Genomic DNA, 24,522 nt, shown 5'->3' on the forward strand with positions numbered 1-24,522 from the left:
AATACCGGATTATTGAAAAAAAAAAACCTAGAGAACATTTGGTTGTGGATAATGCAAACGAAAATAACAACAAAAATCAACGAAGTTCAACCCACCAATGCACAGCAGGTAAGAAATGAAGCGATAAAAATTCGCCCAAATTGCATTGCATCAACAACTACGGCGCTCACAGTTATCCCCTCACGAAGGCTCGCGCGTGAAGGGAATAACAAGTGGATGCGGAGGAGGATACTGTATTCCATCCTTTCGTCCAGGACGAAATTGGGAAAATCGGAGGGAGGAATAATGGACGTGCACCATGAAATGGTATTTCAGGTCTGCTCTGTGGAGCATTTTAGTGGTATTTATACCTCTCTCTCTCTCTCTCTCTCTCTCTCTCTCTCTCTCTCTCTCTCTCTCTCTCTCTCTCTCTCTCTCTCTCTCTCTCGATAGGCATTTCTTGCAATATATTATTCGTCTGTCTTTTTTTTACATACGAGGGCAGGCAAATAAGTACAGTAATAGGGAAAAAATGACTTATTTGCAAAGATAAACCGCAATAATAATAATAATAATAGTAATGAAAATTGACTGGAAAACAAAAAAACTGCTGAAGTGATCTCATAATATTCATATACTTTGTAAACAAATATTTACACACAAAAATAGAACCTAAATATCATCTAGCCTGAAATGTTTTTATCCCTTAAAATATCAATACTTACTGAACTATTGAGTAAATGGAAATTTCTAAATTTAGGTTCAAAAGAACCTCAGCTCGAAGTATTAAAGGAAAAAAATATGAAAGTTATTCCAAATTGGGGTTCGCAGTTAAAAGGAATATGAGTTAATACTGACAATTATAAAAGTTAAAGGTGTCTGGTGACAGTTCCAGTTTCATCGGAATGGATGCTCACCAGAACGTCATCCGGGCAAGCCCAACCCCTCACTGTGATGCCATACCACAGTAGTGGTCTCCCCAGTAAACAGCTTAAACTCACGGTCCCGGGCGGGAATCGACCTGCTGCCATGCATATGCTAAGCAAACACGTTACCACTGTACACAAAGTTTGTGTGAAGTTCATATACCGGCAATCTATGCTTCAAAATAAGTGAATGGAGAAGTATTGAATTAAAAGCTCAAGATAGAAACGACTGGTGAAATCTAACTGAGGCCCTTTGCGTCAGTAGGCGTAGGAGATGATGATGATGATGATGATGAAATAAATGAAATCAGATGTGTGCTAATGAAGCTCCAATTTGCAGGTTAATTCGCCAGTTAATCTTGCAACCAAAAAAAAAAACCAATCTTTCAAAATTTGCAACACGAAACCACCGGGTCTGTTCTATTCAGAACTGAAGGTCAATTACAACTGCCATCACTTTGAACTCTTATTCAGAAGATTGAAAAGATTCTCCTGCTGTCAAGATCAAAAGGAAAGAAACACTAGTTGAAGAATGGTCGCCACTTCTGTGGAGAATGATTGCGGCAGTTAGCAAATGCGCAATTAACACAATAAGCACATCAGCACGTAATTTGGCGGAGGAATTAACTAACCATATGCTAACACCATATGTAAATGGCATTATTACCCTGTAAGCAAAACGGGTAGCATAGAAAACGAAGGAGCAAAGATAAGTAGGCAAACCGGTTAAGGCAAAAAGATACATTAGTTAAGAGATGGCGTTTATATATATATATATATATATATATATATATATATATATATATATATATATATATATAAAACATACACATATACAGTATTCACACATATACAGTATATATACATACATATATATGTGTGCGTGTATACATAAGCATGGAACAAGATTAGATATAGTTAAACAAAGATGACAAAATGAAGAAAGTAGTATTAAGATAAGAGAAAATTGACAAATACTAGTAACCAAAATACTGACAGTAGCACCAGAAGTAGGAAAATTGGCAACAGCGAAAGCTCCCAAATTTTTGTGGACGCCTTTAAATACGGGGAAACTGGTTTTAACTTTATTAACCCTTATACTCCAGACTTATAATTTTTAGCCTAATTAGAATAAGTACATAAAATACTGCGGCCACAACCAATTCTTGATGTTCATGTTTGATCTCAATTCCAGACAAATATAACTACTCTGAAGTATGTGAAGTTGTATGTCAAAAGAAAGCTAAAGCTTTGAATATTCTGATACACTTTAACAAATTCTCCTAAAGACAAACAATCTGCTGAAATAAAATGATCAAGATAATCATCACACACATGAGGTTGTGTTTACATAGGCACACTCTTGACTTTAATAATACCCAAAATTTTCAGGGACATTTTTAAGATTATACAGCCGAACGGATGACTACATAGCAAAAATCATGAAATAACATTCTGAAATTGATAATATCAATAGTTCTACGTACTGTAAGTGGTGTTCCAATATTCTTTTATATTTTCTTAGGTCTTAAAGTAGAAGACCTGAAATTGGAGCTTGAAATTTTATCTCATAAACTGTAATATTTTGAAAAAAAAAAAAAAAACCATATTCAAGATTTATATTGGACGAAAAACAAAAAAGTTTCAGAAATGCCTGAAAAATGTGTGAAGCTACATTCAGTATACAAGGTTAATAGCTCCTTTCAATAACAAATGTTTATGCAGTCCATCCTGGTAAAAATTCAACTTGGCACTGCAGGTTACTTTATACTAAGAGAGAGAGAGAGAGAGAGAGAGAGAGAGAGAGAGAGAGAGAGAGAGAGAGAGAGAGAGAGAGAGAGAGAGTAAAAATTGGTTGCAAAAGACCGTAGAGTTTATCGAAAAAACCTGACGTAATATATGAGAAGAGCATCAAAAGAAATAAAAATTCTCTTCATATAACAATAGCTACGTAGATTAAAGCTATCTGGGAGTGGCTGACCTTTGAAAAAATTGAATTTCAATAACCAGATAATAAAAACGTAAATTTAGGATAAGCATTTTATACTTTGACACCTACGCCTAGATTCAAACTTGATTTATATTAACGCTACTGAATTATGGGAGATTATTAAAAGAAAACTGCCTTAAATACTAATATATTTACAATGATTATTGAGATTATAAATTAACTACGTACACTTCAAATGACTTTGGCAGTTGTTGAAGCTTATAATAATCCTAATGAAATGCCCAATATAATTAGTATTATAAAAATTCCAAATGTGATCACACTCCATAGCCCAATCCAATAACATACCGGTAACGTTTCATAGAAAAAAAAGAACCCAATATTGAAGTTCCAAAACCTGTCCCAACGGAAAACATTAAAGTAATGATAAAACAAAATAAAAGAACAAAAATACCATTAACATTATTATTATCATCATATCACTAATGTACTCAACCCGTCAAAAATGAGGGTTAAATATTTAGATATGCACAAACGCGCATACGTAACCGTCCCCCCTCTAACCAGGGCATGACTACTTCACCTCCCATCTACCAGATGGACGGGGGAGAGCTGCGTGTGACTAGCAAGATATATATATATATATATATATATATATGTGTGTGTGTGTGTATATATATATATATATATATATATATATATATATATATATATATATATATATATATATATATATATATATCCCAGACACTTGCTCTTCATTATATACAGTAGGTTAGATGCTCAAAAACTATAATTCAACGTATTAGAATATATATAATTAAATGAATAGAAGAGATAAAAAAATGAAATAGACACACAAATCCTCCTCATCCCAAATGCCAACAAACGCAGCAAATGGAACTGGTGCGATCCTGTCGTTGTTATTGTAAAAGGTGTGTGATCGTCAATCCTTTCTCGTAATTATATCAACGGGGGATATGCTGTAGTAACTGTAGAAGGTTAAAAATAACACATCTTGAGTAAATGGAGTTGCCCGGGTTCGACATCAGATGGTGTCAGAGGAAAGCAAAGAATGGATAGGAGGGGGTAGTGTGGAAGGGGGAGAGGAGTAAGAATTCGTAAGAATAGAAAATATAGCAGGGATAGGAGGGGGTTGTAAAGGGGAGGGGAATGGAACGTCGTGAGGATATAGGACTTACGAGAGTAAAGTGTTCTTGAAGTAAGTCAACAAGAGGAAGACCGGAAGGGGGGGGGGGGGTGCAAGAGAGGGAAAGACACGTCGTGAGGATAGGAGTTAAGATGAGAGGCGGATGAGAAGGTTGAAATAAGAATTAACAAAGGAAGTGGGAGAGGAGGGGTAAAAGAAGGAATGATGATCAAGAAGATAAGGCATCGAGTATAAAAACAAGGAGGGGAGGGGGAAGGGATAACAGTTCTTGAGGATAAGAATTAATAAGATGAAACTGGGAGGAGGATAAAGACGAGGAGAAAAGGGTGGTAAGGAAACAGAATTCCTTAGGTTAAAATCTTAAAATAGGACGAGCATGGGAGGGAGGGATTGAGGTGGAGCAATGTGAGGATAACAAGAAAGAGTGACAATGAATTGATAGGAAGATAAGATTACGAAAATCTCAGCAGCCTCTGTTGCTATAAGAGCATAAGGACCTGACTCGATACCCTGCAACACTTCTTCAACATGGTAACAGCAGGGTAGGATTAAAAAGGTGATTACTAACCATGAGTCAGAGCAGGGGTCATGATAAGATGGAAAAAAACTTATTGGTATAAATAGCTGCCAATTAAAGACTATTCTGGGACTACCCTAAAAAACTTTATTGAATCATTTATCGAAAACTTCGATTTAAAAAAAAAAAAAATTTGAGCAAAATCTTTTCGATTTACCAAATATCAATAAAATCCACCTGTAATCTTGTGGAGTTACAAATAAACAAGGGTGAAAAAACCGCTGCTGATCAACTTAGTTTCGCTAGCCAAACTTTATTGCAAGTTAAACAGTCGAACCAGATACCAATACATAACAAAATTAGATCTTTAATTTTAAAATAATTTCGGAAAATATAATATGAAAAATATATCAAAAAAAATTTATATAAGATGCATTTAGTGGAATGGCAACAGAGCTATGAGATCAACCTACCGAATATCAAAGGTAGTACGATCGTCCCGTGAAAGGGAAGCCTAGATACGGTTACATGGAAAAGATTGCCTCACTTATATGAATATATATGTTAACATCGCTTTTCACTGTATGAATATACATAGTAACATCGCTCATTATAAGAGCATACATGGAAACACCGTTCCTCATTGTACGAAAATACATAGAAACATCGCTCATCAAAAGTATATACGTGGAAACACCATTTCTCATTGTACGAACATACATAAAAACATCATTCCTCATTGTACGAACATACATAGAGACATCGCTTCTTATAAGAACATACATGGAAACACCGTTCCTCATTATACGCACATACATAGAATCATCGTTCCTCATTGTATAAACTTACATATAAACATCGCTCATTATAAGAACATTCGTGGGAACACCGTTCCTCATTGTACGAACATGCATAAAAACATTGATCTTCATTATATGAACATATATAGAATCACCGTTTATCATTGTACGAATACATAGAAACACCATTCCTCATTGTACGAACATCCAATAGAAACATCGTTACTCATTGTACAAACATGCATGGAAACGTTGTTCCTCATTGTACAAGTATACATGGAAACATCATTCCTTATTGGACGAACATGCATAGATACATCATTCCTAATTGTACAAACATACTAAGAAACATCGTTCCTCATTGTACGAACATACATAGAAACATCGTTCCTCATTGTATGCACATACATAAGCATCGTTCCTCATTGTACAAACATACATAAACATCGTTTCACATTGTACAAACTTACATAGAAAAATCGCTCATTATAAAAAAATACGTGGAAACACCTTTCCTCATTGTACGAACATGCATAGAAACATCGTACCACATTGAAAAAACTTACATAGAAACATCGCTCATTATAAGAACATACATGGAAACCGTTCCTCCTTATACAAACATACATAGAAACATCGTTCCTCATTGTACGAACATACATAGAAACATCGTTACTCATTGTACAAACATACATAGAAACATCGTTTCTCATTGTACAAACATACATAGAAACATCGTTCCTCATTGTACAAACATACATAAACATCGTTCCTCATTGTACTCACATACATAGAAACATCGTTCCTCATTGTACAAACATACATAAACATCGTTCCTCATTGTATGAACATGCAGAGAAACATCGTTCCTCATTGTACGTACATACATAAGCATCGTTCCACATTGTACAAACATACATAAACCTCGTTCCTCATTGTACGAACATACATAGAAACATCGTTCCTCATTGTACTCACATACATAAGCATCGTTCCTCATAGTACAAACATGCATAAACATCGTTCCTCATTGTACGAACATACATAGAAACATCATTCCTCATTCCATGAACATACATAAACATCGTTCCTCATTGTACGAAAATACATAGAAACATCATTCCTTATTGTACAAACATACATAGAAACATCGTTCCTCATTGTACTCACATACATAAGCATCGTTCCTCATAGTACAAACATACATAAACATCGTTCCTCATTGTACGAAAATACATAGAAACATCATTCCTTATTGTACAAACATACATAGAAACATCGTTCCACATTGTATAAACTTACATAGAAACATCGCTCATTATAAGAACAAACATGGAAACACCATTCCTCATTATACAAACATAAATAAAAATATCGTTCCTCATTGTTCGAATATACATAGAAACATCGTTCCTCATTGTACGAACATGCATAGAAACATCGTACCACATTGAAAAAACTTACATAGAAACATCGCTCATTATAAGAACATACATGGAAACCGTTCCTCCTTATACAAACATACATAGAAACATCGTTCCTCATTGTACGAACATACATAGAAACATCGTTACTCATTGTACAAACATACATAGAAACATCTTTTCTCATTGTACAAACATACATAGAAACATCGTTCCTCATTGTACAAACATACATAAACATCGTTCCTCATTGTACGAACATACATAGAAACATCGTTCCTCATTGTACAAACATACATAAACATCGTTCCTCATTGTATGAACATGCATAGAAACATCGTTCCTCATTGTACGTACATACATAAGCATCGTTCCACATTGTACAAACATACATAAACATCGTTCCTCATTGTACGAACATACATAGAAACATCGTTCCTCATTGTACTCACATACATAAGCATCGTTCCTCATAGTACAAACATGCATAAACATCGTTCCTCATTGTACGAACATACATAGAAACATCATTCCTCATTCCATGAACATACATAAACATCGTTCCTCATTGTACGAAAATACATAGAAACATCATTCCTTATTGTACAAACATACATAGAAACATCGTTCCTCATTGTACTCACATACATAAGCATCGTTCCTCATAGTACAAACATACATAAACATCGTTCCTCTTTGTACGAAAATACATAGAAACATCATTCCTTATTGTACAAACATACATAGAAACATCGTTCCACATTGTATAAACTTACATAGAAACATCGCTCATTATAAGAACATACATGGAAACACCGTTCCTCATTATACAAACATAAATAAAAATATCGTTCCTCATTGTTCGAATATACATAGAAACATCGTTCCTCATTGCACACACATACATAGAAACATCGTATAATTTTGAACAAACTTACATAGAAACATCGCTCATTATAAGAACATAAATGGAAACACCGTTCCTCAGTATACAAACATATATAGAAACATCGTTCCTCATTATACACACATACATAGAAACATCGCTCATTATAAGAACATACATGGAAACACTGTTCCTCATTATACAAACATATATAGAAATATCGTTCCTCATTGTTCGAATATACCTAGACACATCGTTCCTTATTGTGCACACATATAAAGAACATACATAAAACAACGTTACTTATTGTACGAACATATATAAAAATATAGTTCCTCATTATACGAACATACATAGAAACACCGTTCCTCATTGTACGAACTTATATAGAAACATCGCTCATTGAAAGTATATACGTGGAAAACCCATTTCTCATTGTACGAACATACATAGAAACATCATTCCTCATTGTACGAACATACATAGAGACATCGCTTCTTATAAGAACATACATGGAAACACCGTTCCTCATTATACGCACATACATAGAATCATCGTTCCTCATTGTATAAACTTACATATAAACATCGCTCATTATAAGAACATTCGTGGGAACACCGTTCCTCATTGTACGAACATGCATAAAAACATTGATCTTCATTATATGAACATATATAGAATCACCGTTTATCATTGTACGAACATACATAGAAACACCATTCCTCATTGTACGAACATCCAATAGAAACATCGTTACTCATTGTACAAACATGCATGGAAACGTTGTTCCTCATTGTACAAGTATACATGGAAACATCATTCCTTATTGTACGAACATACTAAGAAACATCGTTCCTCATTGTACGAACATACATAGAAACATCGTTCCTCATTGTATGCACATACATAAGCATCGTTCCTCATTGTACAAACATACATAAACATCGTTCCTCATTGTACGAACATACATAGAAACATCGTTCCTCATTGTATGCACATACGTAAGCATCGTTCCTCATTGTACAAACATACATAAACATCGTTCCTCATTGTATGAACATACATAGAAAAGTCGTTCCTCATCGTATGCACATACATAGAAACATCGTTCCTCATTGTACAAACATACATAGAAACATCGTTCCTCATTGTATGCACATACATAAGCATCGTTCCTCATTGTACAAACATACATAAACATCGTTCCTCATTGTACGAACATACATAGAAACATCATTCCTCATTGTATGCACATACGTAAGCATCGTTCCTCATTGTACAAACATACATAAACATCGTTCTTCATTGTATGAACATACATAGAAAAGTCGTTCCTCATCGTATGCACATACATAGAAACATCGTTCCTCATTGTACAAACATACATAAACATCGTTCCTCATTGTACGAACATACATAGAAACATCGTTCCTCATTGTATGCACATACATAAGCATCGTTCCTCATTGTACAAACATACATAAACATCGTTCCTCATTGTACGAACATACATAGAAACCTCGTTCCTCATTGTATGCACATTCATAAGCATCGTTCCTCATTGTACAAACATACATAGAAACATCGTTCCACATTGTACGAACATACATAGAAACATCGTTCCTCATTGTATGCACATTCATAAGCATCGTTCCTCATTGTACGAACATACATAGAAACATCGTTCCTCATTGTATGCACATTCATAAACATCATTCCTCATTGTACAAACATACATAGAAACATCGTTCCTCAATGTACGAACATACATAGAAACATCGTTACTCATTGTATGCACATACATAAGCATCGTTCCTCATTATACGAACATAAATGAAAACATCGTTCCACATTGTACAAAAATACATAGAAACATCATTCCTCATTGTACGAACATACATAGAAACCTCATTCCTCATTCCACGATCATACACAAACATCGTTCATAATTGTACGAAAATACATAGAAACATCATTCCTTATTGTACAAACATACATAGAAACATTGTTACACATTGTAAAAATACACATAGAAACATCGTTCCACATTGTACAAACTTACATAGAAAAATCGCTCATTATAAAAAAATACATGGAAACACCGTTCCTTATTGTACGAACATGCATAGAAACATCGTACCACATTGAAAAAACTTACATAGAAACATCGCTCATCATAAGAACATACATGGAAACCGTTCCTCCTTATACAAACATACATAGAAACATCGTTACTCATTGTACAAACATACATAGAAACATCGTTTCTCATTGTACAAACATACATAGAAACATCGTTCCTCATTGTACAAACATACATAAACATCGTTCCTCATTGTACGAACATACATAGAAACATCGTTCCTCATTGTACAAACATACATAAACATCGTTCCTCATTGTATGAACATGCATAGAAACATCGTTCCTCATTGTACGTACATACATAAGCATCGTTCCACATTGTACAAACATACATAAACATCGTTCCTCATTGTACGAACATACATAGAAACATCGTTCCTCATTGTACTCACATACATAAGCATCGTTCCTCATAGTGCAAACATGCATAAACATCGTTCCTCATTGTACGAACATACATAGAAACATCATTCCTTATTGTACAAACATACATAGAAACATCGTTCCACATTGTATAAACTTACATAGAAACATCGCTCATTATAAGAACATACATGGAAACACCGTTCCTCATTATACAAACATAAATAAAAATATCGTTCCTCATTGTTCGAATATACATAGAAACATCGTTCCTCATTGCACACACATACATAGAAACATCGTATAATTTTGAACAAACTTACATAGAGACATCGCTCATTATAAGAACATAAATGGAAACACCGTTCCTCAGTATACAAACATATATAGAAACATCGTTCCTCATTATACACACATACATAGAAACATCGCTCATTATAAGAACATACATGGAAACACTGTTCCTCATTATACAAACATATATAGAAATATCGTTCCTCATTGTTCGAATATACCTAGACACATCGTTCCTTATTGTGCACACATATAAAGAACATACATAAAACAACGTTACTTATTGTACGAACATATATAAAAATATAGTTCCTCATTATACGAACATACATAGAAACACCGTTCCTCATTGTACGAACATATATGGAAATATCGTTCCTCGTTGTATGAACATTCATCGAAACATCGCTCATCTGAATAACCTTCAACTTAATTTTGACCAGCAAAAGTATAAAATTCAATTCAAGACCACAATCTGCATAAATTCACAAAGAGGGCTGTAAATATAAGGGAAGTGACCACTGTGTAAGTACTTCGCATATTCACTCCCTATTACTCCTCACGAAAAAAATGTAGCTACATTCTAAGCAATGTAGAGTTTGAAAGCCAAACTGTCACCATATGAAAGGATGCCATAACAGAATTATTCTCAAAAATAACTGTGGGAGTCACTTAAAAACCTCTTAGCATTCAAAGATCTTCCGGAGATCTTCGGGATATACAAACCACTTCAACTACGTACCGTAAAGATTTCGTCTACATGAAAAGTGTACCCGCCAAATCATTCGGTATAACGCATATAACACAGAGCTGCTCGCTTTGTTTCTTTCTCTTTAACACACACAACCACACACACACACACACATATATATATATATATATATATATATATATATATATATATATATATAAATATGAATAAAAAATTATATGAAAAGTTTCCTTAAGATACACAAGCTGATGGGATGGGAATCCAAGTGCCTTTCCCTGCATAACCACAACCCTCCCCGCCCCCAAAAAAAAGAGAACAGGATAAAAAGGAAGGAACACAATGCAAGCGATGAAGTGGCCACTTGAAAGACGGATAGCCACAAGAGTCGGAGACAACTTTACCATGGAGAAAGTTCCAAACCTTGAATAAGTAAGAGTGTAAGAAAGTCACAGAGACAGAGCAATCTGAAGAGGCCTGTCTTCCAAAGAGTACACGAGTAAGATAGTGGCCTTTTCTTAGTTTATCCACGCGTTACTCTACAGTACACGTCTAGATTTTATTTTTCAGTCTTTTTATTCCCACAACTCGGGCATGGAATGCAAACCAATACTTCTCACTACATGGTAATGTAATTTAAAGGCTTACTTGTAATTATTATCATTATTATTACTAGCTAAGCTATAAACCTAGTTGCAAAAGCATGGTGCTATAAGCCCCGGGGCTCAAACAAGGAAAAATAGCCCAGTGAGGAAAACAAACAAGGAAAAATAGCCCAGTGAGGAAAACAAACAAGGAAATAAATAAACTAAAGACAAGTAATAACAATCAAAATGAAATATTTTAAGATCAGTAAAAACATTAAATTAGATCTATCATATGTAAACTATAAAATTTCATAAAAAAAGAGGGAGAGCAACAAGATAGAATAGCGTACCCGAGAGTACCATCAAGCAAGACAGTGGAAGACCATGGTACAGAGGCTATGGCACTGCCCAAGACTAGGGAACAATGGTTTGATTTTGAAATGTCATTCTCCTAGAAGAGCTGCTTACCATGGCTAAAGTCTCTTCTACCGTTACCAAGATGAAAGTAGCCACCGAACAATTACATTGCAGAAGTTAACCAAAGAAGAATAAGAGATCAAATATTCAGCGATCATACAGGGTGAGAACTCCAGCCATATCCGGTTTCGAAATTTCCTATCCACTGCTGCAGTTCTGGGATACGCCATCTTGGCATTAACTTAAAATCTCTGTTACCTTTAACAATGTAAGTATGACCATCAATGTTTCTAGCCTCACCTTCAGCGATCTTTGTATTCATGAATAAATTAGATTTAAATTTTTTTTCTATTTTGTCAAAGAGGCTTTGAAGAGTTTCTCATACAATTTTAGTTATTATCCACCAAGGTTTAAAGGCCGCTCATGAATGGCAAAAACAAAGGTTGGTGACATTGTTCTAGCAAGCAGGACAATGCCCAAGAGACTGACTATATTTCATATGATCAGCGTCCAAGCCCCTCTCCAACGAAGCCAGGACCAGGGAGGGCCAGGCAATGGCTGCTGATGACTCAGCAGGTAGACCTATGAGCTCTTCCAAACCTCCCATCCTTAGCTCACAAGGATGGTAAGGTTGCGGCGACCAAAGGAACTAACGAGTTTGAAGGGGACTCAAACCCCAGTATGGCGATCACCAGTCAGGGAAGTTACCACTTACGCCACCATAACCCTTATTATATGTTATTGGATTATATAATTCTTCAATCAACCCTGAAAGATTACCTACACCAGATACCGCACTATCTCCTTTATATGTATTCTGTTTCTTCTATGTTAATAAAAAAAAGAAAAAAAAAGACGTAGGACTTTAAATGACACCAGGCGTGTTTAATGTTTCTCAAAACGGGTGTTATGACTTCGATGCTCTGGCAAGTGTCAGATTTAACGCAGAGTTTCTTTTCAGAATCTAATATATGGAGTGTAATTATCAGATCATTAGGTCCAGACAAGAAGTCAAATGGTCTTTCTAGACAATAAATAAAATCAAATGCCTTTAGGATTATAGCAATATCAGATGTTCCCCTGCTAAGTGTAATTCCTCTTAGTTTTTTCCTAACAATAGCTCAGTATTATAATCATCAGTATCCTCATTATTACTCCAAAAGTAAACGCACAAATTGCAATGCATGAGCAGAGAGAGAGAGAGAGAGAGAGAGAGAGAGAGAGAGAGAGAGAGAGAGAGAGAATATATCTTAAGTTTCAAGATCTTCACCATTCATTCACAAACAACGAATGGCCTTGACAAGACATCGCCGTCGTCCAAGCAATAGTTCCTGTCACTCTTCCTTTATGCAAGATATTAGTTCCTTTGCCTTTGCTGTAATGCCACTTTAATGCACCAAACACATATATGTTTTTTTTACTTATATCAATGTTTTAATAATATGTTTATCTTCCTGCTTCATTTTTATTCTTGATTTTTAGCCTTCTCTACCTGGCTCTCATATTGGTCTTCTATTCCATGGTGGATTGTTTATTCTATATTATTTTATCATTTGAAAAATGTCAAAAGTAATCATAGTAACTATAGTAAACTTAAGTTCAAGAAATAGATGACTGCGGCAGACCCTACAATTTTACTCTTTTGAAAAATTCTAATTATTTTCCATAAGTTTTGAGTATTTTGATCACCTCTCTGGTTTTTCGTATACACCCAAATAAAAGACTATTTGGTATCATATCATTCTATCTATATTCAATGTTTAATCATGAAGGTTCATTCCTGTTTCCCCCTAACTCGACTTTATCTCATCCCATTAGATTTTCTCTCTCCCTTAATCCACCCTCACTTCGGTTTTGGGCTAAATTAGGACACTAGCTTATCCTTCCCATTGACTAGTTTACAAAAGCTGCGGCAAATCCTATTTAAGAAAACATTTCTTTCAAAGTATTTCTTTATCCCATTCTTAGAAAACTGAAAGGGGTCTTTATCGTTCTGGATCTGATAGCATACCAACATACTTCTCTATGTCGGTCATTTCGTCATTTCTCCCTCTTACCCTGGCCAGAGAGAGAGAGAGAGAGAGAGAGAGAGAGAGAGAGAGAGAGAGAGAGAGAGAGAGAGAGAGAGTCAAATCTATTCTGCTATTATATACTTCTTAATTGTACTTTAAATACTTGAGGCTATCAAAATGTTCAGTAGGTTTTTCGCAAAACTAATTCTTTGTATTTTTTCCTATTAATTTACCTTTTTTTTTTTTTTGCATCAAACTACTTGCAAATCTATTCTTTTCCAAATATCTAATCTTTTTATATAATTTATATGTATGTGTAAAAATCATGGGCTAGCACGTTAAAAGTAGAAAATATATATCCAATTAAGAAGAAATACAGAAACTAGTACTTACATATTCCTATTAACGACATCTTTATCATTCATTCAGGGCTAGATATACACACATAATAATAATAATAATTATTAATATTATTATCATAATCATAATAATAATCATAATAATAATCTTAGGTCGTTTTTAATTGGGTAGCAGATGCATCCACATGTTGAGGGTATATGAAATAATGAAGAGGATAATAGCAACCATTGAGTCAGAGCCACTCGATCCGTGCACCTGAAAGACGAAACGAGAGAGAGAGAGAGAGAGAGAGAGAGAGAGAGAGAGAGAGAGAGAGATCACTCATATACTTACCAAAGACTTGTCAGACTGATTGTCGTCTTCCATCTGCACCATCTTGGTAGCTAGAAAGGGCTACAGAGTCGACTGCAATTTCACAACCATCAGATCTTGGTAACACTCATAGTATGCAGCGTGCTTCGACGTCTTTCGGAAGCTAAAGCTCAAGTTTTCGTATCAATTGACAAATTCTGGTACGATATTAAGCGTTTAAGTTTACACTATAAATAACAAAAATAGTAGAAGAATATATCTAATCGACACAAGGCACTAGAGGGATTTACTTGAGCGGTATTAGCAATCACCAAAAACACATAATCAGGAGGCAGGGCAAATTCAGTTGGCTCGACAAACGTAACACGATTTGCATGACGTCCTTATAATGTTTATATCGGTTCAAAAGATAACGTGAAGAAGGTTACGATCTAGCAGTTTCTTGAAGCATTTGCCTTGGGGAACCCACCGCTTGCTTGTGAACCGAGGACGTCGCAAAGGTGCTACTTGACAACTGTCACTACAACTATAAAAAGAGGATCTGTAAAAGCAAATCGTAACAACTAATGCTACTCAGACTATGACTTGAAACTCTCTGCCAATAGCGATGATCCAGGGCAAAGGTTCAACAGCAGGGTCTGTTACTACTGCCACATCTTCCAACTACTATTACTACTACTGCTGCCACTAATCTATGAACTACAACTCCCACTCGCGACAGTCCGGGACAGTCTTCGAACGCACTCTGACGCGGACGCGGGTCGCTGCCACTCTCATGCCTTTACCCTACTGTCGCTGCTGCTGCTGTTGCTGCTGCAGCTCTACCGGGTCTCTCTCTCTCTCTCTCTCTCTCTCTCTCTCTCCTCTCTCTCTCTCTCTCTCTCTCTCTCTCTCTCTCTCTCTCTTGCAGTTAGAGAGGGAGGGGGAGAGGAGCTAGGTAGGGGCAAATGCTGCCCCACGGCAAGAGGTAAAAGACACCCTCGGTTATAAAGGGAGGGGGAGGGGAAGGTGAGGAGATATGGTAGGGCACACACAGCATCCCTGAGAAGGCAGGGGGAGATGAAGGTCATCTCCAATTTGATGGTACTAATGCCCATGACCTGACATGTGATGAAATTGGGGGATGGGGTGGTAGAAAATGCGAACTACGTGCAACTAGTTGAGAAAGCGACAATTTGAAATAATAAAAGATTGGAAATCAGTCCTAAAATGAAGAAAAATGTACGAAAACAAAAATGATGAAACATTACATATCAGCTCCAGAATACAAGGAAAGGCCAATTTAAGACGTCAGATAATTCATTTTAAATGGAAAGTCACAAATGAAAAAACACCGACACTTTCAGATACAATATATGGCAAAACTAACAGTAAGAGTATTACTTATCAACAAAAAATATTTTTATTGTGAATTTTAAGTAGAAGGGATGTCACTTATTTCTAAATTTATCTAAATTATTCAAGGAAGGAAATCCTATTCTTGCACTTTATACAAGTCCTTTCTCTGCATCTACACAAACATACATAATATATATATATATATATATATATATATATATATATATATATATATATATATATATATATATATATATATATTAGGCCTGCATACGAAACGTAACCAAGCTATACATCAAATATGTAAATTTCTCCACACTGCGCGTATGTACCACGTAATGAAAAAGCAACTTCCGCTGCAAAATACAGAAGCAGAAGTGCAAGCAGGAATGCAAGTGTTCGAGAAATGTAAGGCAACATGCAATTGCATCGTCCCCCCACACCGCGCCTTCCCGGCGTAGGAGAAAAAAAAAGAAAAGAAGTACGACCTGGCGCCGCTGCTTGCAACCCTAGTCTGACGTTGCGTGTATGATTTAAATACTGTTATCTAAATCAGACTCTCGAGCGCGGAACGCGTAGAAGCTGTCTGCACGCAATTTCTACACGCAATTTCAATGCTCGATTAAAGCGGGCCGTGAGACACTACGTACACCTGAGACCTTTCTCGGTGGATGTGTTTGTTTGAGGATTGCAACATCGGCTTCGCTTTTTAGATGCAATCTTGGGATCGTGTTGCCATCACCAAATAGCATTAAATTCAACGATATGAAGCGGAAGTGATTGTAGTGATGATAGTAAGAGTTCAATGTACAATGGATAAAAGTTCATTAAATTCTGAGGGTATTGATGTGAAATAAATTATAATGATGTTAACCAAATTGTGCTATGTCTGTGTAGAAGTGAATCCAGTCATGAAGATATATTAGAACATTGATTGGCAATGATATAAATATAAATTGAATCACACCACCAAAGAAGATTTTTTCATAAATAAAGATTGGCGAATTCAATTATGAAGAAATTGTGAAAAATCCGCAAATTAAATACTACGTAAACGCATTAATAAATTAATAAATAAATAAAATTAAAGACTCAAACAAAATGGCTGAATAATTATATATGGATGTACAACTGAATGCGAGTGAAATTAGTAATGTATAAATAAGACAATTTAATGAGTGCAATGAATGATGTGGAAAATAATGAATGAATGAACACAAGACTAGAAATAAAAACAATATAAAAAATATACAAATAATTGAATATGAGACTGAAAAATGAAGTGAAAAAAGTGTGAGAGAAACAAGTACATAAATAAAAAAAAATAAAAAAAATTGAAACTAAATATGATAAGAAATCGGTCTCCTTGACAAAACCTGGAAAAATAACAATTATGCAAATGGAGAGACCTTTTTTGGCACATTATATAAGGTTGCAGGGCAGAGTAGCACGAAAAAAACTACAAGGGTCAAAAAGTACTGAAGAGAGAGAGAGAGAGAGAGAGAGAGAGAGAGAGAGAGAGAGAGAGAGAGAGAGAGAATGCGTAACAGGAAACACTAAAGATTCATTCAGACAGGATAAAGTCCTTAACCTAAGTCGCTCCCAATTCATGTGAAGTCGAGATCAAGTCATGGATGAGGAGAATGCTCGAGAACTCTCCTGCAAATCCCACCCCTTAACCCCTTTGGAGGTCGAATGACCGGGGTTGGGAGTTAGGAGGGTGGGGAGGGGGGGGGGGGGTTAGGGTAATTCTTCGAACCCTGGGTGAATTCCCGTCTTGATGCCACAGGGGAAATGCTTGGCCATGAAGATTTCTACACTCATAATTCAACTGTTTGGAATAGTCTACTAGGGTTTTCGTATGTCCAATTTTGTTTGATATTAGCAGTAGTATGATTCTCGGCAAGTTTATGTAAAACGGACATACACACTCGCATAAATAAGGATATGTATATATGTATGTATGTATGTACAGTATATATATGTATATGTATATATGTATATATATATAAACATACAGTATATATGTATGTATACACATATACATATGTATATATATTATGTTTATATGCATACACACACACACACACATATATATATATATATATATATATATATATATATATATATATATATATATACATGAGTGTTTGTGTGTGTGTGTACATATAATGTTATGTACATTAGGTAATAGATACGTGTTATATCAAGGAGATACTTTAAACCCCAACCTTTGAGACAGGTCGCAATGCCACCACCACGAATGAGGAAATAAAGAGATGACACTCATACTAAAAACATAGACAATACATCACTCTCCAGTTATATTAAAAACAAATATAAAAATAAGCAGTATGCTCTTTTATTTCTTCCACTTCTAAAAAATATTTTTCATCTGAAACCATTTTCTTATTGACTTTGGATTGCACTACAATAGGCTTCAGTGCAGACGTTTCTACTCTGATACGGTTTCGATAACTATGTCCAGTTTATCAATATATATTTTTTTCATTTACTGAGCTTATGTTTACATCTAAGTGCACTAGCCCCGTTGTATCAAGTTATTCATGATAAATCAATCAACCAATTTCTCTCTCTCTCTCTCTCTCTCTCTCTCTCTCTCTCTCTCTCTCTCTCTCTCTCTCTCTCTCTCTCTCGACCTTCAATATCTCCTTCTCCTCTGCCACCTCAAAGTATCACCTCGAACAGCACACCTGTGGCCCTCGGCCCGAGGGGAAGGTTCTCCATAAGGAACTTTAATTACGACGATGTGAAGTTCTTTGAGGCCCAGCTAAAGGGCATATTGCAAATAATGATGCGCAGCAGAGAGAAGACCATTATTAGGGTCATTATACTTATGATCTTATACTTACAATACAGGTACTCAGTCAGTCTCCCTTGCTCAAACAAGTATTCAAGCCTAAAGAAAAATTTGAAACAGCATCATTCATTCAACTTTGAATTCTCTCTCTCTCTCTCTCTCTCTCTCTCTCTCTCATCTCTCTCTATATATATATATATATATATATACTATATATATATATATAATATATATATATATAGTATATATATATATATATATATATATATATATATATATACACACGTATATATATATATACATATATATATATATATATATATATATATATATATATATATATATATACACACGTATATATATATATATACATATATATATATATATATATATATATATATAATATATATATATATAATTAAATTATTTATGACATAACAAGAGCACAGATTTCAACTGCTCGTCAGCAAGGGGTAATCTTCACAATAACACCGGCAGGTGGCAGCGATAACTAATACTAATGTCTGATAACAAGATAACTTTCACACTGATAACACGCAAATGTTATCGGAAAGTGTTAACGATCAACAACAACTCTGAAAACAACTGTGAGAAATAACACCTACCAAGAGAAAAAAAATAATAATAAGAGTTATAATATAATAATAATAATAATAATAATAATAATAATAATCATTATTATTATTATTATTATTATCTTTCAATATGTGTAAAAAGGGAAGTAAAATTAATATACAGTATATAAAAAAGAAATAAATTAAACACATGGATTGCCATGTCAGTCTGATAAACACTAACAGTCAAAGAGCGTGAAACATTTAAGCGTCATGAGAGCTCCTCTTAATGAATACACAAATAAGCATCATTCCGTATAGGGAATAAACAAATAAAAATTTCGATTTTGTATTTCCAAACAAGTAAATATGCAAAAGCGCAAGTGCAAACTACGTATAAAAAGGGGGTAAACTATAAGGAGCGGTAAAATACTTCTCTCTCTCTCTCTCTCTCTCTCTCTCTCTCTCTCTCTCCTCTCTCTCTCTCTCTCTCTCTCTCTCTCTCATCGTCGTAGTCTGGTATCAAATCTAATCCACCTGCAATATGAGAACAAGTCGTTCTGTTTGGTTCTTTGCGGGAAACGCGTCCTAGTGAGTGGCGTTTTTATATTTATGGTAAAAACGTTCGTAAAATGTTCTGATAGATGACGTCACACTGAACGTTTCAGGGTTTGATTTAGTATCTTAAACCCTTTTCCTCTGTCATTTTTCTCCCATCTTTTTAAACTGGTTCACAATTAAAGTCGCAAAAACCAATGAAGGAGGCACCACACCGTCTACGATCATGATACTTAAAATACCAGCAATTTTTCTCCTGTGACACATTCTCTATTCAATGCCCTTTTGACACCACCTCTCTATGGTACTAGTGTGACACATCCTTCGGAGGGTGCTTATTTGACACCCGTTTGTGAAACCACCCTTAGAAGAAAAACTCAGAAACGGGAAGAAGGAGTTAAGCAGGATAAGGCATGTGGCCCACTCGATCTGATTCAACTGATAAGAAGCTACAACCCTGAAATACAAACCGGTTCCGTTCTTTTGCAAAGTTCTTCACTTACAAATAGCATTTCTTCGGTTTTCCACTGATCTAATTTCGCTGGCTGAGAGAGAGAGAGAGAGAGAGAGAGAGAGAGAGAGAGAGAGAGAGAGAGAGAGAGAGAGAGAGAGAAGGGGTGTCCGGTGAGTGGTGAGTCTGCAACATCTCCACTGCACAGGAATATGAATTGCTCATGATTTCAGGGAAGACCATGCGGAAGCAGGGGACCAGAGCGCCTGAACAAGCATTTCCTTAATACAATATAATTAATGAAATGGAAATTAAACAATTAGATACAAGAATTTCGCATAGGTTTTCCAATCATAAGTTATCTTAAAACACGTGAACAAACAAACACACACACACTATAACTATATATATATATATATATATATATATATATATATATATATAATATACATATATATGTGTGTGTATATATATAGTGTATGACCAAAACTAAAGAGAGAGAGAGAGAGAGAGAGAGAGAGAGAGAGAGAGAGAGAGAGATGATGAGAGAGAGAGAGAGAGAGAGAGAGAGAGAGAGAACTTGATTAGATACTCAAAATATAAATTAATGCGTTCCCTTTCTTTTCCTCTCTGCCAAAGTAAAAAATATATAAATTAGAATGCAACTGCAAATCATTCACTGACCTTAATATACACAGTTAACCAAGATTTACAAACGTGGAAGCAAGAAATGATTACGTTGCGGTCAGATATCCAATGGTAAGTAAGCAACAGAAGCCTGTCGTTATTTGTCTCTGTTAAGTATTGCCGGAAATAGCAATCTCATATTATAATATGAAGATGACTGCGCACTTTTGTTACAATACGTGCAGAATGCGTCGTTTTTATGCAAAAAGAACACCAAGCAAACCGCACGAAATGTGTATGTATATATATATATATATATATATATATATATATATATATTATATATATATATATATATATATATATGTATGTATATGGGTGTATATATATATACATATATATAATTTTAGCTGCTAATTACGTCTGATACTTCCACCTTATGAACCAGGGTTCAAAATCACGGTCAGGTTTGACAAGATCCACTGAAACATGCCCCTAATGCTACGTCAGAGTTGGATGCGACAGGGGTGTCATGAACGAGGAGTTGAGTAATCAGGCTGTGAAATTCTGAGACTGCAATATATCCCAGGCTACCTCCCAAAAGTTCACTCAGCTATGATTGGGTACCAACCTCACCCATTGATTATGTAATTTTCTCGTTCGGAGGAAATTCTTCCAGATGGGTACAGTCTTCCAGTTTCTCAGCATATCTTTAACGCCTACAGATAATTGTATCATTTATATGTAGCCTCACTAATGGGTCTCCTAACCGGGAGTAAAACCCGTTTCCTCACTCAACATATGTATATATGTTTATACATACAAACTTACAGTATATAATGGGTATTGGAGAACCCTTATATTACTAATTACTAATGAATAATAACCAGAAACTAAACGAGGGATGATTGTTCAAAGCTTTTCTTAAAAGAAAGAAAAAGGACATTTGCTCTAAAAAAAGTAAGACCGAGAGAATTTCGTCCCTCGTGCCGAGAAAAAGACCATCAGACAGAAATATAGTGCGTCTACCTCCACCTATGCCAAAGGAACTCCTTATTTCAAAATCGCTCTAATATTTTGAAGTTCATTATATAACTGTGATAGGAGTGAATCATTTTTGGAAATACTGGAAAAAATCCTGCTATCGAGTGTGGACCTGTATTCGGAATTATCACAGAATCTATGTAATAATCAAATGGCACATGGGTGATGTGATCCTTCTGCAAAATTTGACCTAAATTTGTTTATAGCAGATATGGAAAAAAAAAAAAGATGAATACGTAACGTCTGTCTATCTTCACTGGCATAACTAATGAATGAAATCAAAACAACCCGCATGACGGTCAAGTGAATGCTCTCTCTCTCTCTCTCTCTCTCTCTCTCTCTCTCTCTCTCTCTCTCTCTCTCCTGTAGTGGAGGTCACCTGGAAACCCAGGAAATGGGGGCTATTGGTGACGGTCATTCCTAACCATATTACTACGTAGTAGGCATAAATAAGGAAGGCACACAACTCGTGGCTTTTAATAACAACATCCGCAGTTTTCTCAGAGCACATTCTTGTGCACCATCACAATGACGTGATGATAATATTGTATATATTGAAATAAATGATTACGCTAATTGTAATAACGGGAGCTACAATATATATGATTTATGCAATATAAATTTATTTACATTATAATAAATAATGCTACAAGGTCTCCACCACGGTATGAGAGAGAGAGAGAGAGAGAGAGAGAGAGAGAGAGAGAGAGATTCAACACAAACACCAAAAAAAAAAAAAAAAAACACACGAATGAACCCGAGGCAAAGTTATGAATGGAGGGTAATGTGTAAAAGGGTACGGCTAGACACTGAGATTACGGAGAGAGAGAGAGAGAGAGAGAGAGAGAGAGAGAGGAGCAAATGATCACATCCTGTTAGTTTGTAATGTAATAATTGATGTCCGTCTCTGTGGTTGCGTTGTTAGTTAATAAAGGTTCCTGATACCGTAGGTGCACACATCATGTGCTTGTGGGTAAGTACTGTGAAACTGAGAAGGATGATGTTCTGATTGCACTGTACGCTCTCTCACACTACACTAATCAAATTGCTTGCCGAGTTGTCGAAACTGTGCCTTTCTCATTTAATTTCTGGTAGCATTCCAACTGTAGTTCATTTATATATAAAAAAAATCCAACTCAAACCTTGACTAATTCCAGGTGATAATCTTCTAGTTTATGGTAGATTTTCCCTAGTTCATCGGCCTCCTTCGCCCAGGATACACTAAGTACAGTCGACTGACCGTCGCTCAACACGAGATTAATGAGACTTTATGAAAAATGCCATGAAGAATCGAACCAAGGACCTTTCACTGTGGAGGCAAACGCCCTCACTACTTAACGACGACCAGAACAACAATATTAATCACAAAAATTTCGAAGACAAAATGCACTTCATAAAGTGACAATTAAAAAAAGAAAAAAAAAAGTAATTTTTTTCATTAATGTTCACAATTCTATCCTAATATTCTTCTGAGGGCTTTGTTCTCATATGTACTAAATCTGTTGGATATTGTTTCATTGACATAACACGACAAATATATATATACATATACATATATATATATATATATATGTATATATATATACAGTATATATGTATATATATATATATTATATATATATATATATATATATAGAGCTAACATCTTTCCAACTATAATATCAATCAACTTTCTTCACAACCTTCTTAAAAAACATCTCGTCTTCTGTTGATAAAAAGATCAAAGCATAACAGCGACAAATAAAATATACCTATGAGAATCACTACATCAAATGTTGAATGAAAACACACTTCAATAAATTCTCTGCACTCTGTAATATTCTCTTGTACAGTAAATGTAACTGTCACGGTCCGGATTCAGAGGCTCACATCAGGCTTCTTATTACTCTCCACATTGCTATTCCCACTTTTTTACAAGTATCTGTACAAGGGCCAATCTGGCATAGAAATAGTTTAATCTGGATTCTACTGTACACAAAAAAGTAGTGCGGAAGACCGTTGCGTAGATTTTTGGAACCTGTAGTATCCTGTATTTCTTAGTATAGCCTCAGAGGAATATGAAAGTTCTTTACGCAAAACCGAGTAGTAAGTAATTACGAGGGCATATGCATCACATGAGATGATTTAATACTCATGTATACCCTATAAATATAAACAAACAAGCCATCTCACCCCGACGGTCGCTTATATCATAATTGCCATTGTTGGGAAACAGGAAACCAGCACTTAGATCCATTTTGTTTAAATGATAAAAA

The 24,522-nt window shown here is 35.2% G+C and overlaps 1 protein-coding gene across 3 annotated transcripts in view; it reads right to left on the reverse strand.

Moving 5' to 3' along the window:
• Positions 1-24,522, reverse strand: part of LOC137657758 (monocarboxylate transporter 14-like) — a 244,032-nt gene that overhangs the window by 122,998 nt on the left and 96,512 nt on the right. Inside the window, exon 1 of one of the 3 annotated variants that reach the window (XM_068392247.1) lies at positions 14,875-15,640. The exons of the other annotated variants lie outside the window; for them this stretch is intronic. Within the exon in view, the coding sequence (XP_068248348.1) occupies positions 14,875-14,916 (42 nt within the window). The 5' untranslated portion in view covers positions 14,917-15,640. Of the gene's footprint in view, positions 1-14,874; positions 15,641-24,522 lie in introns of those variants that run through there. 3 annotated transcript variants of the gene reach the window in all.

Source organism: Palaemon carinicauda, chromosome 18 (assembly GCF_036898095.1).
Source record: "Palaemon carinicauda isolate YSFRI2023 chromosome 18, ASM3689809v2, whole genome shotgun sequence".
NCBI classification, from domain to species: Eukaryota; Metazoa; Arthropoda; class Malacostraca; order Decapoda; family Palaemonidae; genus Palaemon; species Palaemon carinicauda.